The sequence below is a fragment of the Canis aureus genome, chromosome 24, assembly GCF_053574225.1.
Source record: "Canis aureus isolate CA01 chromosome 24, VMU_Caureus_v.1.0, whole genome shotgun sequence".
Classification (NCBI taxonomy): Eukaryota; Metazoa; Chordata; class Mammalia; order Carnivora; family Canidae; genus Canis; species Canis aureus.
In genome coordinates this window covers 35,297,271-35,312,512 of record NC_135634.1, presented here as the reverse complement: position 1 = coordinate 35,312,512, position 15,242 = coordinate 35,297,271, and the positions used below count along the sequence as shown (strand labels likewise).

Sequence of the window (15,242 nt, the reverse complement as noted above, 5' to 3'; positions counted from 1 at the left end):
TAAGGAGGCGCGGGACTTATTTCGCGCGGGGGGTGGCGATGACGTAATGACAGAGGAGGAGGCGGGCAAGGAACGGAAGCCGGGAGGGAACTAGGGCGGAAGGGGGGACCAGGGCCGGGGTTGTGTTCGGAGCCTTGGCCGGGCTGGGGTTCCGATGTGGTCCCCGGAGCGGGAGGCCGAGGCCCCGGCCGGGGGAGACTCGGCGGGCCTACTGCCCCCCGAGTGGGAGGAGGACGAGGAACGCATGTCTTTCCTGTTCTCCGCCTTCAAAAGGAGTCGCGAGGTGAACAGCACCGACTGGGACAGCAAGATGGGCTTCTGGGCACCGTTGGTGCTGAGCCACAGCCGCCGCCAGGGGGTGGTGCGCCTGCGTCTGCGGGACTTGCAGGAGGCCTTCCAGCGCAAGGGCAGTGTCCCGCTGGGGCTGGCCACCGTGCTGCAGGACCTACTACGGTGAGGGCGGGCCGGGCCGGGTCGGGGGCCGGGGGCCGGGGCCCGGGGGGCGGGGGAGGCTCCCGGAGGGGACCGCGCCCAGCCCCGGGTCTGGCCCGCAGGAGCGCATCTGTGTGTGCTGGGCAGGCAGAGGAGGACAAGGAGGAGGCTGGCTTAGGGGTGTGGACGGGGCAGGAGACGGGGCATCGGGCAAATTATGGGGCCGCAGTAGGCCGATGAATTCCACTGAGACGGTAGGAGGAGAAACCCGCCTGGCACAGGTGACAATGACTTGTCTTGCCTGCAATCCCGTTGTGTAGTTGTTTCGTAGGGCTTCCAAATTTGGATTACCCTGGAACGGCAGATCTGTGACATAGGATTTATTGAACTGAGGGAGGTCAGAACTAAGAAGAGAGCAGTCGTGGGGAAGAGGCCCGTGGGGATCTTGCCAACAGCCCCGGGCTCATGTGTCTGGTTTGGCTTGTCCTTGGCACAGGCTGTTTGAAGCAGAGGACGTGAAGCAGGTTAGGGGCTTTCCTGGGTACCTTGGTGCTCTGAAAAGGTTCTGTACGTGTGCAGGGTTTTGGAGGCACCTGAGGCCACAGCATGGATATCTAAGAGATGTGCCGCACTTAATAGAATGCGAATACTTTGCATGCACCATTCACTTGACCTCAGCAATCCTGTGGGCGAGATGATAGAATTATCCTCAGCAGACAGAAGAAGGGACAGGGGCAGAGAGAAGCAACTTACTCGAGGTCACACAGTGAGTGAGAGGTAATGCCAGGACAGGACCCCTAGTCTCCTGATTCTAAATCGTTTGCACATCACATTGTAGACAGACTGAGAGCGGCCTAGCTGGCATACTACCTCCTTCAGTGAAGGAAGAAAGTCAACTTTGATATGTTGCTTGGAGTTCGCTGCTCGTCCTGATTCAGAGGCCTTCTTTCTCCCCAGTACCTTTGCATTGGCTGACATGGATGGGATAACCCATTTCTGAAACTTATTGTTTCTGAGAAAGCGTACTGTGCCAAGTTTTAGTTCCTGCCTGAGGTGGGGTACAGAGGAAACCATAGTTCAAGCCAAGGAGGAACAAGAACAGTCTGGGCTTCCTATTGCAGTAGGACCGTTCTCTACCTCTTCCAATCCAGAGACCTTTAAGACCTTGGTTTCTTCTCCCCTGACTGCTGGCACTCTACTGATGCTTCCTGGTGCTTGATGGGGTCTGGCACCCGGAGAATTTTTCAGAGAGATAATCCTCCATGGAAACAGCATAGGATAGTAGTTAACAGCTTTGCTTGAGGGCCAAATGGTCTGCGCTCAAATCCTGGCTCTGCCACTCGCTACGTTATGTGCCCCTCTTTAAGCTTCAGTTTGACCAAGTATACAATGATGATGATGAGAATTGTAGTTAGGTTTGTTGTGAGGATTTGAAAACACATTCCTAACGTAGCCCTTAGCAGAGGGAGTGGTCCGTGATAAGCATTCAGTAAATAGAGCTGCTTATTATCAGTACGTAATGTACTTATGTCCTAACTCCACCCTAGCTCAGGAATAGCAGGAAACCTTTTCTCTGAACATCTTTGTATATTTCTTTAGGTCTTGCATTAACAGTAACCCATTTTTTGTGATTCTCATTTTATCACATTGAGCTTCATTCGTTAAAAGAAGTCTCAAAGTAGGCTCTGCAGCCTTGTGGAGAGCTTGCATTTTGAAGCCAAGTTATAATTTAGATTTGGCCCCTCTCGCCTCATTCCCTCAATTTTCTCAGTAACTAAAATGCCAACAACATCTATCTCACAGAATGAGGCTTTCAGCTGGAGCTGAAACACTGCTGCTCATAATAGCTGGCACAGAGTAGGTACCTAATAAATGGTGTTTATGGCGATGATGATCAAATTTGTCTCTGGGGGAGAAGGTGGGGACTGGAATGGGACATTGCACTAAGCCACCGTATGCCCTTTTCTTTCTTTGCCTGCAGTCGAGGGGAGCTGCAGCGGGAGTCAGACTTCATGGCCAGTGTAGACAGCAGCTGGATCTCCTGGGGGGTTGGAGTCTTCCTGCTGAAGCCCCTCAAGTGGACTCTTTCCAACATGCTGGGGGATAATAAAGTTCCTGCTGAGGAGGTGCTGGTAGCCGTGGAGCTGCTTAAGGTGGGTGCTCAGAAGGGAGAGGTGTGGATGTCATCCATGGCAATGACAGGATCCTCCACGTTCCTATGTGTGTCCTTAGAAAAAGAACATCTTTTTACACAGTGACAGTTGATAGCTGGGTTTATCTGACCTTTTGTAGCATTATTTAGTTGTTAGTTGCCCTGTACATTTCAAAGGTGTTCCTCTGTCTAGGAACTGTCTGTTACATATAGTTGATTGCTTTCTGTGTTTGTAGAAATTAGTTATAAGCTAAAGTTAAGAAAACTCTTTGCTTTCTGTAGTTTACTGGTAAGGATTTCCCAGGATTTCTGAGGACCCTGTGACTTCAGCTTTGCCTTCCCTTAAATCAGCAAAACGGGTTCAGATTTCCTCCTCTGTGACTGTGATCCTTCCCTTCCCAGCTTACTGATGGTCTTAGTTCCACTGAAGAGGCCACCAGGCCCTTGGTCCCTCCATGCTCTTCTGGTCGGTCAGCTTCCTCCAGGCTGGCTTTCCCCACACAGCTTAGAGCATGCACATAACTTCTTCACAGCTCTCTTGGGCCACTCGAGACACTAGCACATCCACTGCCCTAGGCCAACCCCACAGTCTGCCATCCCTGTAGAGAATACCACCCTGTCACCAAGACCAGGGTCCCTTTCACAGAGGAGACCCCCGCAGCCATCTCTCAGCCCAGTTTTTTGCCCTTTCCCAGCCCCCTCACACTTGCCTTTTGTATGTCACCCCAAGACTCTGCTGACATTTCACTGAGAAGATGGAATCTCCTAAGCCAGGCCTTCAGTTTTCTGTCCTTCTACATCCAGTTGAACATCTTCTGAGCCTTAATTTCTCCCCAGGCTCAGAGGATGAGGCATCCATGTGCTCTTGAGTCTGTCTCTACCCTGCTATCCTCCTCATCCCATCAATTAGCTTCTTGATCTGTATATTCTATCTCCCTCTCTTGGTGCTTTCCTTCCTCAGCCTCTAAACCACTCAAGTTTTTCCCATCACAGCATGACTCCTTTGTGGGACCCAGCCACTGTCTCATTAGTGCTCTGTTTCTCTCCTTCTTGACCAAGCTTTATCTCCACCACTTCTTCACCTTTCACACACTCTTTAACCCAGCACACACCCGCTTCAGCCCCACACTCCACCAAAACTGCTCTGTGTGTACGTGTTTATAGAATTGACTGAACACCTGATAGCAAAAGTATACTGTAGACAGTACTTATTTTTGAAACTCACAGACCAAGCCCAACCCCAGGACCTTTGCATAGTCCCAGAGGCTTCACACAGTTGGAGCCAGCTCAGCATCTTTATCCCTTACTCCAAAAGAAACTCCAGTTTCTCTTCACCTTGACAGACCCCAACCCTCTCAACCCTCAGCTTGAGGTGGAGGTCTCCAAAATCTACCACCTCTCCTCGCAGACCCTCAAAGTTTGACTGAACAGCATGCATTTGCTTCAAGGGAAGGGCTCTTTCCCTTTCCCTATCCACATGGGTATCTTCCCACACAGCGCCCTGAGCTCCAGGACTTAGCCAAGGCCATCCAAAAACTACAGGATGGTTTACATGGTTCTGTGCCTAACCCATTCTTCTTTGCAGTCTCTTAGCTCAGGTGTTTTCCAACCTGGAGCAAAGGGAGGTAGACTCCTTTATCCCCACAGATGTGGTTTTGGTTTCATAGTCTTTTGAGAGCAATGGCAGAGATGGGGGTGGGAGTGGAATTAATAACATAGATCTTCCAAGAACCAACAGTAGTTTTTAACCACGGTGTAGTTTAATCTTATTTAAGTAGAAAAATAAATCTCACTCTGCAGCGCCTTGGTACTGTTAAATCTATACCCAGTTTACATCACTAAACAGAGCTCCCAACATTTAAGCTCATCCCATGAAATCTGCTTTCAAATATATGGTGACTGCACTGTGTTCTCCTGGAATGGAACTTTGTTTCTCTGTGTAAAACTGAAAAGTCTTACATTGATATTTTTTAAAACAAAACCTACTTCTGAGGTAAATTGATTTTCCCAAGTCTAGACACTGAAAGCCAGTAACTTTTTATTTTATTTGAAAAAATACAAAAAAATAAAAATTGCCCATACATCTTGCTATTTGAAATAATTATACAAAGAAATGAACATTTCCTTTCTATTCATCCCATTTCCATCTCTTTGGGTGCATTCCTCTCTGCTAAGGTGTATGCACACACGTATGCTTGTGTGTTCACATGTTTTCTTACTGGTGTTGTGCAACACCGTTGTATTACTTTCTGTTTTATTTTGTTGTTAGCACTTAATGCTTCCTGAAAATATTATTTACTTGTTTACTTACTTGTAATCTGTCTCTCCTACCAGAAGGGAGAAGTTCTATTGGCACCAGGGCTCTGGGAACAGTGCCTGCTATATAATAGAGTCAATAAACATTTGTTGAATAAATACATGAATATACACATGCATACAAAAATATGCATGCACACACATTCCTTTTTTTCCAGAAATAGAATCTTATTTTATTTATTGGTCTGCAACCTGCCTTTTTTTCTTTACACTTTAATATGTTATGAGCATCTTTTCAGGTCCCTACATAACATAGATCTATTTCATTCTTTCAGATGGCTACATAATAATCTATAGATATGCCACAATTTACGCAATAGTTACCACCCAGTTGGACATTTAAGTCATTCCAAATCTCTCTTGTTACCAAAAAATACTTCTTTGACAGCCTTGTGTATTTATCTTATGCACTTGTATTTCTATTTTTATGGAGTAGATTTCTAGAAATGTATCTGTACAGAAATTGCCAAATTACTTTTTAAAAGTTTGTACTAATTTACACTTTCATTAAAGTGTTCAGGATCCTCACATCCTTGCTAGCCCTGGGTAACATGAGTCTTTTAAACTTGCAAATATGACAAACAAAAAATAATGCTTCCTATTTGGGGTTTGAGCAAGTTTTCCACTATCTGCTGGCCATTTACAGATCCTCTTCTTTGCATTGCCTATTTATATATTTTGTTTGTTTTTATATTGGATTATTTGTTCTTTATAATTATGAGGGTTTTTTTTGTATGTATTAGGGGTAGTTATATATAATATATTTTTAGTGTTAGAGATATAAATATTGTGTTCTGGTCTCTTTTGCTCTTCATTTTTATTTATGATATCTTTTACCATATAGAAGTTTCCATGTTTCTATAGTCAGATCTCTAACATTTTCCTTTATGGCTACTGAATTTCCGGTCTTACTTACAAAAGCATCCTATACTTCACAGTTAATTCAATTTTTAAAATGTTTTCTCAGAGGTGCCTCTGATGTTGACCCAAGTCATCATCTCAGAGTCATGACATCCAGCCCTGTGTCAGGCTCTGCACGCAGTGGGGAATCTGCTTGAGATTCTCTCTTTCCCTCTGCCTCTCCCCCCACTTTCTCTTTTTTATCCCTCAAATAAATAAATAAAATCTTTTTCTAAAAACATGTTAACAAATATTTTCTCAATTTAGATTTCAGTAATTTGGCATTTGTTTTTGTATATCTGGTAAGGAAAAAAAATTTTTTTCCAAACAGATAGCCAGATGTCTTAACGTCATTTTTTTTTTAAGATTTATTTATTTATTTGAGAGAGAGAGAGAGCATGCACGAGCGGCTGGAGGGGCAGAGGGAGAGAAGCTCAGACAGATTGCTTGCTGAGCACAGAGCCTGATGTGCTGGACCTCAGAATCCTGAGATCATGACCTGAGCAGAAATCAAGAATCGGACACTCAACCGACTGAGCCACCAAAGTGCCCCAACATCATTTGTTAATGTTGTTCACCATTCATCTGTTGGTGTGGACACCACACTATTCTTACTACAGTAGCTTTATAGTAAGTATTATTATCTGACAAAGCAGGTAAATCAAATGAAAACTTTAGTCTCTATCTTATTAGGCTCTTCTGCTGCTTTTGACACTGTTAAATACTCACTTATTAAAATTTTCCATTTCTTTAATTTTGTTGTTATAACACTCTGGATTCTTCTTGGCTCTCCCTAAGTGGTGCTCTGGATTTCTTTTGTGAGTTCCTTCGTCTCTTAGATATTGGTCTTCCTTCAGTTTATTACTTTGTTCTCTTAATTTCCTTGGGTATCTCATTTACACTTGGGATTTGAATTACCTTCTATATGCTTAAGGATTTTTACAGTTGTATAAACTGCCCTGGTGTCTCCTTTGAGCATCAGATTTGGATATCCAGTTATCTGCTGTATGGATCTTCTTGGATGTAGTTAGGCATCCCAGACAACATGTACAAAATGGTATGTTTTGTCTTTCCTATAGAATACGCTTTTCCTTCTGTGTTCTTGCTATTAATTAATAGCATCACATCCTCCTGGTCACTCAAGCCAGAACCCAAGATCATCCTGGACTCCTCTTTCTCCTTCAACCGTATGCCCAGTTACTATGGACTGCCTGTTTTATCTTCTGAATTTTTCTTGAACCCATCCCTTCTCTGTCCCTCTTACCACTACCCTGTTCAGTTGCTCTTAGTCTCTTGCATAAATGGTCTCTGTTCCTCGAAGCCTAGCTCCTACAATCCATCCTTTCCCTCTTGTCAGCTAGATATCTGTTAATCCAGCCTTGTCATTTCCCTTCCACAACTACCCACCATCTGCAGAGAAAGGACAGCAAATAAGATATTGTAGCTTGTATAAGAGAGGAGTGCTGGACACCTGGGTGGCTCAGTGGTTGAGCATGTGCCTTTGGCTTTGTTTGTGATCTTGGGGTTCTGTGGGGAGCCTGCTTCTCCCTCATCCTATGTCTCTGCCTCTCTGTGTCTCCCTCATGAAAAAATAAATAAAATATTTTTTTAAAAATAGAAGTGCTTCTGCTCACTCTCTCTCCTTCCTGACTACATCCATAAACACCAAATTGATTCATACTCCATGCCGTTGCTCATGACCATCCATCTTCCTGAAATACCCTTTACCTAGGAACTTACTGTTTGTAATTCGGCTCAGCAACCATTTTCCCCCTAAGCAATCTCTGAACTCCTGGGTATTCCTTCCTTAGATTTTCATAGCATTCTGTGCATACCTTAATAAGTATTTCTTACTTATGGAAGACTAAGAGGGTAATTTCCATGTGGGAGGAATACAGTGGCATTGTTTCTTGAAACTTATATTTCTTAGGCTCCTCAAAAAAAAAAAAAAAAAAAAAAAACCTGTCTCACCTCATTGTAACACACTTCACTCTTTTTTTTTAATAAAATAATTTTTATTGGTGTTCAATTTACCAACATACAGAATAACACCCAGTGCTCATCCCGTCAAGTGTCCCCCTCAGTGCCCGTCACCCACTCACCGCCACCCCCCGCCCTCCTCCCCTTCCACCACCCCTAGTTCGTTTCCCAGAGTTAGGAGTCTTTATGTTCTGTCTCCCTTTCTGATATTTCCCACACATTTCTTCTCCCTTCCCTTATATTCCCTTTCACTATTATTTATATTCCCCAAATGAATGAGAACATACACTGTTTGTCCTTCTCTAATTGACTTACTTCACTCAGCATAATACCCTCCAGGTCCATCCACATTGAAGCAAATGGTGGGTATTTGTCATTTCTAATGGCTGAGGAATATTCCATTGTATACATAAACCACATCTTCTTTATCCATTCATCTTTCGATGGACACCGAGGCTCCTTCCACAGTTTGGCTATTGTGGACATTGCTGCTATAAACATTGGGGTGCAGGTGTCCCGGCATTTCATTGCATCTGTATCTTTGGGGTAAATCCCCAGCAGTGCAATTGCTGGGTCGTAGGGCAGGTCTATTTTTGACTCTTTGAGGAACCTCCACACAGTTTTCCAGAGTGGCTGCACCAGTTCACATTCCCACCAACAGTGTAAGAGGGTTCCCTTTTCTCCGCATCCTCTCCAACATTTGTGGTTTTCTGCCTTGTTACTTTTCCCCATTCTCACTGGTGTGAGGTGGGATCTCATTGTGGTTTTGATTTGTATTTCCCTGATGGCCAGTGATGCAGAGCATTTTCTCATGTGCATGTTGGCCATGTCTATGTCTTCCTCTGTGAGAATTCTCTTCATGTCTTTTGCCCATTTCATGATTGGATTGTTTGTTTCTTTGCTGTTGAGTTTAAGAAGTTCTTTATAGATCTTGGAAACTAGCCCTTTATCTGATACGTCATTTGCAAATATCTTCTCCCATTCTGTGGGTTGTCTTTTAGTTTTGTTGACTGTATCCTTTGCTGTGCAAAAGCTTCTTATCTTGATGAAGTCCCAATAGTTCATTTTTGCTTTTGTTTCTTTTGCCTTCGTGGATGTATTTTGCAAGAAGTTACTGTGGCCAAGTTCAAAAAGGGTGTTGCCTGTGTTCTCCTCTAGGATTTTGATGGACTCTTGTCTCACATTTAGATCTTTCATCCATTTTGAGTTTATCTTTGTGTATGGTGCAAGAGAGTGGTCTAGTTTCATTCTTCTGCATGTGGATGTCCAATTTTTCCAGCACCATTTATTGAAGAGACTGTCTTTCTTCCAATTGATAGTCTTTCCTCTTTTATCGAATGTTAGTTGGCCATAAAGTTCAGGGTCCACTTCTGGGTTCTCTATTCTGTTCCATTGATCTATGTGTCTGTTTTTCACACACTTCACTCTTGAGACTCTATAGATTCAGTGATGCTCTTGTTTGCATTATTGCCAGTTGGCATAAAAATGGAGAGACCTGGGACACCTGGGTGGCTCAGTGATTGAGCGTCTGCTTTGGCTCAGGGTGTGATCCTGGAGTCCCAGGGTCGAGTCCCACATTGGGCTACCTGCATGGAGCCTGCTTCTCCCTCTGCCTGTGTCTCTGCCCCTTTCTCTGTGTCTGTCATGAATAAATAAATAAAATCTTTAAAAAAATAATGGAGAGACCGACATTGGAAGGGAATTTGAATGTCATCTCCTCTACCTTCTTCAATTTGTGAGAGGGATGCTGAGGACCAGTGAGAGGACTGGTCTGGGGCCACATAAGCAGGGCTCAGCTCTCAGTCATGGCTATGCCACAACACCTCAGACTCCTCCTCCTTCCCTCAGTGCTGGGAGACACAGAAACATAAAGTCCCAATTGGATATGCAAGCACAGAGCTGGCTCCCAGTACATACCATGTACCTTATTTCATCTGCATACATCAGACTTCCCTCCAAGGTTTGTTTTTTTTTTTTTTTTTTTTTCCTCCAAGGTTTAAAGAAACTGAAACTCTTTCCTTTTCCAAAGCTACTACTTTAGGGAAGGCAGGGCCAGTGCTCCCTGCTCTCGTCTTGCGGATCATGGTTTGGAGACACAGGGTCAGGGCTCACTGGGCGCCATGGGCGGTGGGCAGGCATGTAAGCAATACTTGCCTTTCTGCAGGAGAAGGCTGAGGAGGTGTATCGTCTGTATCAGAACTCCCCTCTCTCCTCCCACCCCGTCGTGGCCCTGTCAGAGCTGAGCACCCTCTGTGTGGGCTCCTGTCCGGATGAGAGGACCTTCTACTTGGTGTTGCTGCAGCTGCAGAAAGAGAAGAGAGTCACAGTCCTCGAACAGAATGGGGAAAAGGTACGGAAGTCGAACTGTTCATGCACTGACTCACCAATGGCTTATTAAGTACATACTGACATGCCCGCCAGCATTCCCGCCTGGGGATTTCTCAGCATTTGTGGTAGGGGCCCCAGTAATTTGTCCCTGTCCCTCAGATTGTGAAGTTTGCCCGAGGGCCACATGCCAAGGTCTCTCCTGTCAACGACGTAGATGTTGGGGTATACCAGCTGATGCAGAGTGAACAGCTGCTCTCGCGCAAAGTGGAGTCCTTATCCCAGGAAGCAGAGAGGTAACTACCCCTGAGCTGAGCACCCTCCCACCCCCACCCTGGCTGGCCCTCAGAGCCAGCAAAGCATTAGTGTCTTTAAAAAAAAATTTTTTTTCGTTTTACTAATTACAAAGTACTAACTGCTCAGTGCAGCAATCATGCAAAACACAGACTTTCACAAAGGAGAAAAAATGAATTTTAATTCTTCCCCCCAAGATTACATCTGTTAGCATTATGTTTATGCTCTTCCATGCCAGTATCCTTTTAACCAGTGTTTGTCGCACCAGACCTTGCCTTAGGGACTTAGGAATTACAGTAGTGAACAAGGCTAGTCTCTGCCTTCCAGGATCTTTCTGAGGGGTTCCTGCTTTTCTGCCTAGATGGGGAAGGCAGCCCTGCTAAAGGCACATGGATACTTCTCTAAAACATTGCTATGTAGACATTGAATTAAAATGCTCACTTCTAAAAATAATAATAATAATAATGCTCACTCCTTCTTCCAGTGGGAGAAACCCAGTATTGTGGGAAAGCCAGGGAATATGTCCAAGGTCATTGTCAGTGTTAAGAATTGATCCCTTATCTCCTGGCTCCCAAAATGGGAATCTATTGTTAAGGTGCCCTGTTGGCATGTTCTCCTTCCCTGAGGGCTGAAACAGCTTATCCTTAGTGGGTTTGCCTTTCTCGCATGCCTATGTTCAAGCCCATGTCTCAGCCTGCTGCGGGAGTTTGCCAATGTGCTCTTGGGTATCGTTCTTCTGGCCATTGGGTGGAATCAATTTGATTTTCAGATTGGAAAGCACCTTAATTGAGTGGGATGCTCGGGGACTATTCAAGACACTGCCACCCCCATTCTATACCATAGTCATCTCAATCTGTCCCCTGTGTTTCATAGGTGTAAAGAAGAAGCCCGCCGGGCATGCCGAGCAGGAAAGAAGCAACTGGTGAGTTTTCTTGTTTCCCTTCAGTTGTGTACCTGTGCCTTGGGCTGGCAGTGTGTGGTGGGTGTCCCAGCAGTTCCGAGAGGACCGTGGGGCAGGAGGGGAAGAATCTGCAGATGGTCCAGGTACCACAACTTGTTTTACAAATGAGAGAAGAGGAGATCTGAGATGATCTTATCATCTGAGAAAGCCTTGCTTCCTCTTTGGCCTGCCTCGCTTACCCTAACCAAGTCTCCATGCCCCCCTAGGCACTGAGGTCTCTCAAGGCCAAGCAACGGACAGAGAAGCGTATCGAGGCCCTGCATGCCAAGCTGGACACTGTTCAAGGCATCCTGGACCGGATCTATGCCTCCCAGACAGATCAGATGGTAGTCACCGCCTCTTTGCTCCATCTTGAGCATACTCCTCATTCCCTCCACCATTCCTGTGCTGTTTGGAGAAGGCCTGGGTTTTTTCAGGATATGGTTGGGATTGTGCTTCTCCTATTGGGAAGTTTTGGCCTTCGTGAATATGGGATGAATCAAGTGTGGGTGGCTAAACCAAACCAAACCAAAGAAACCACAAAGCTGTCATTTGGAGATGTAGGTATTTTGCCCAGTGTTCTTCATTCACAGTGATAACTTTGCTTTCTCTTTAGGTTTTCAATGCCTATCAGGCTGGGGTAGGAGCACTAAAACTCTCCATGAAGGATGTCACAGTAGAGAAGGCAGAGAGCCTTGTGGATCAGATCCAAGAGGTACAGGAAGGGCCTGGGAGGAACACCCACAGGAGGAGGTTCTGAGGGCAGGTGTGACTTTGCTGCCCTTCCTCTTTTCCCAAACTGGACTCTTTACCTTGTGGACTTGAGGAAGATTTTCTCTGATGGGGCCACATTACTTTGTAACCCTGAACACGGAGCCTGAAACACTAAGACCCCTAGAGATGCCACTCTGCATTCAAGGCCTGTGCTTTTCTCTTACAGCTGTGTGACACCCAGGATGAAGTTTCTCAGACTCTGGCTGGTGGGGTGACCAATGGCTTAGGTAAGTTGACAAGGCAGTTCTTTTCTTCTTGCTTTCTAAGAGGCCTTCACTTCCTTGTGCTGGGATGGATTGGGTCATAGATCTACTTTTCCTGGTGCAGGCAGGGCTCTCCTCGCTGGGGCTCACCCGCAGCAGCAGTTAGAAGGAACTGTCATTTCCCCGTTGGTAGACAGTACTGTTACTCTCTGGGCCACAGAGATCTTAACTCACTAGAGTTCCGACTGGAAGATCCTCCTTCGAGGGCAGAGGGAAGCAGGGTCAGTTCTGTGGTATTAGTAAAATATATCCCCTTGATGACTTAGCTCTGAGTGGGAAAAGAGTATTTGCTTGGAGGTGCCCTCTGCCTCCAGACTTACATGACCTACAAGAAGGCCTGGACATCTTTTGTAAAGCTGAGCTGAGTTTTGCCATCCTCAGTCCTTGCACCCTAGACTTTATGTGTCCTCAAGTCCTCTTTTCTTTCCAGATTTTGACAGTGAGGAACTAGAGAAAGAATTGGACATCCTTCTTCAGGATACCACCAAAGAACCTTTGGATCTGCCTGACAACCCCCCTGAGACATTTTATACCAACAGTGTGCCTAACCCTAGGATCTCGGACGCTGAACTTGAAGCTGAACTTGAGAAACTGTCCTTATCAGAGGGAGGTATGGAGCTGTATTCGCAGGGTTGCTGGTGGGCCTGGGGCCCTCTAGGCGATAGTAGCCAGGCACAGGGGTGGTGAGTCCCAGCCTCGTTACTCAATTTGCCGGGTACCAAACCCCGTGAGGGAATTACGAGCTCATTATTTATATTAAGATTCAATCCCGTAAACACTGGGATGCTTTCATCCTAAAGACTGCCCGGTGTAGAATTCAGTCTTTCTTCTCATTACAGATTTGGTCCCAAGCAGTAAATCTCCAAAAAGGCAATTGGAACCGACTCTCTAAAGCCATTCTAGGACCCTCAAGTGAAGGACCCTCGTATAAAAGAGAGACCAAGCTTGTGTGTGTGTACATAGTTATTTAAATGAGAAACTCTCAGAATTTGTTGGGAAGAGGAGGAAGGAGAACTACTCTGATTTATCTGGATGCTACCACTTACTACAGGACAGATGTAATTTCTGGAAGCGTGCTCGCGAGGCGTGCTCCCAGCTGGTGTCATGGACCTGCCTTCTATCTTTCTAGTGCCACAATTTATACAGTTCTGTGTGTGACCTGTCGTCTCTCATAGCCTGCAGTTCTTGCCATTGGCTCCGTTAGGTTTGTCTTCACCCGCCAGCTTCGTTCCAGCCAATGAAGGCGAAAGAGTTGCAGCTTTGCCAAATCAAAATCAATCCCTTCTCCCCACCCACCCCACTGTTGTTTCCAGGACTTTATTCTGTCTGTAAGGTCAGGTAAACAACTTGTTCCGGGCCTGCTCTGTTTTCATTGGTAATGAGAGGAAGCAAAATCAAACAGCTGCCACTTTATGGAGAAACACAGTGTGAAAGGTTGTTCTATGGGGTCACTGGCCAAATTTTCCAAGTGTTCAGAGAAAGAGGTCACCCCTGAGTGTCAGAGCCACGACAACTGGTGAGGGGGCTTGTGTAGTTGGGGGATGCTACTGCCTCTTCCATCTTACGCAGAAGATCTGCGGACTGGAGAGTTATTTTTAGTCTTTTGAACTTGAGGGGGAGAAGCCCAGGTGACTACAGGGCCCCAGGTGTCCAAACTCCATATATTTTTTTAATGAGGCAGAATTTTTGCCTCGCCCCCATCCTGGACTAACTTAAGTATAACTTAAATATGTGTATCAGAACAAGCCACACAACCACACAACCTCCCCTTCTTGAGCCTGGCACCTGACAACAGATTCGTGGTTTGAACTTCAGAAGCATTTCACTTTGTAGCCCATTGCTCAGGGCAGGGGATCTCAGCCAGGATGTGCAATAGAAGCAGAAGACTGTGGCCTTCCGCCATGTGTGCTGTGTGATCCCCCGGTCCTGCGCTACACCTGTCCTGCCTCCTGAAGTCCTGTCTTCCTCCTTGCTTTGATGGACTGGGGAGGATGGTACGGGGTGGGGCAAACAGGAGGGTGTGAATGTTCTGGCAACAGGGAGAAGCAAGGAGGACAGCCGCACTGCCACTCTGCTGCCACACTACAGTATTTCTGCCTGGAGCCCTTTGCCCTGTCCCTCCTCCTCCGGGAGGTGCTGTAGAGCCGAGGGAAAGAATTTGCTCCAGGCCAGGAGCATGAATTACTACTGTTCAATTTCTCTCCTACTTGACCTTGGTAAACTGAAATGTTGGGGGTGAAGAGAAACAATCACTATTTTTTCTTTTTTATCTGGTAAATAATTAAAAGAAAAAACCCGAGTGCTTGTCCTTGTCTCTTTTTAGGTTGTATAAAGTTTCTTGTGCCATCATGCCTCCCTGCCTGCACCTGCAGCGTAGACACCCTCCGGGTCTTTGGCTGAAAGCCACAGGAGAAGGGAGTAGCTGTGGAGTGTGAGGGCTGAGCTGGGCCGCGACATCTGCTTGCTCTCACATTGACCCCGTTGCTGTTCTGGGAGAGGAGGCATTCTTTGAAAGGCCTCAGTTCACAGAGTGTGCCATCATCTTTATTATTTTCTGTGGCCTGTTCTCTTTCCAAGACCTAATCCCTCTGCCTGTGTGATTGTACCATATTTTAATCTGGCCCAGTATCATCCAACACCTGCTACGTGCCTGGTGTTTACCTCGGCTCAGGGCGGGGGAGATGGGCTTTGAGGCTGAGTGCGGAGCTAGGAACAGGCTAGAAGGTCTACTGCAGCAGTGGGTTCACAGCTCCAGGGGAGTCAACAAGCCCAGAGCAGAAACAGCTTAGAGAACACCATGAAACAGGCCAAGTTCTCTGAGGGAGGCATGTCATAGTCCCCAGACTGACCTGGACTTTGTGCGTCT

At 46.0% G+C, this 15,242-nt stretch overlaps 1 protein-coding gene across 1 annotated transcript; it reads left to right on the top strand.

Moving 5' to 3' along the window:
- Nucleotides 1-70: 70 nt before the first annotated feature.
- Nucleotides 71-14,675, top strand: CHMP7 (charged multivesicular body protein 7). The gene is made up of 10 exons (XM_077868840.1): nt 71-453; nt 2,414-2,585; nt 9,945-10,130; nt 10,268-10,401; nt 11,273-11,321; nt 11,567-11,686; nt 11,956-12,054; nt 12,280-12,340; nt 12,807-12,986; nt 13,216-14,675. Exons 1-10 carry the CDS (start codon nt 155-157, stop codon nt 13,266-13,268), a joined length of 1,353 nt encoding a protein of 450 aa, XP_077724966.1. The 5' UTR covers nt 71-154; the 3' UTR covers nt 13,269-14,675.
- The last annotated feature ends 567 nt before the right edge of the window (nt 14,676-15,242 follow it).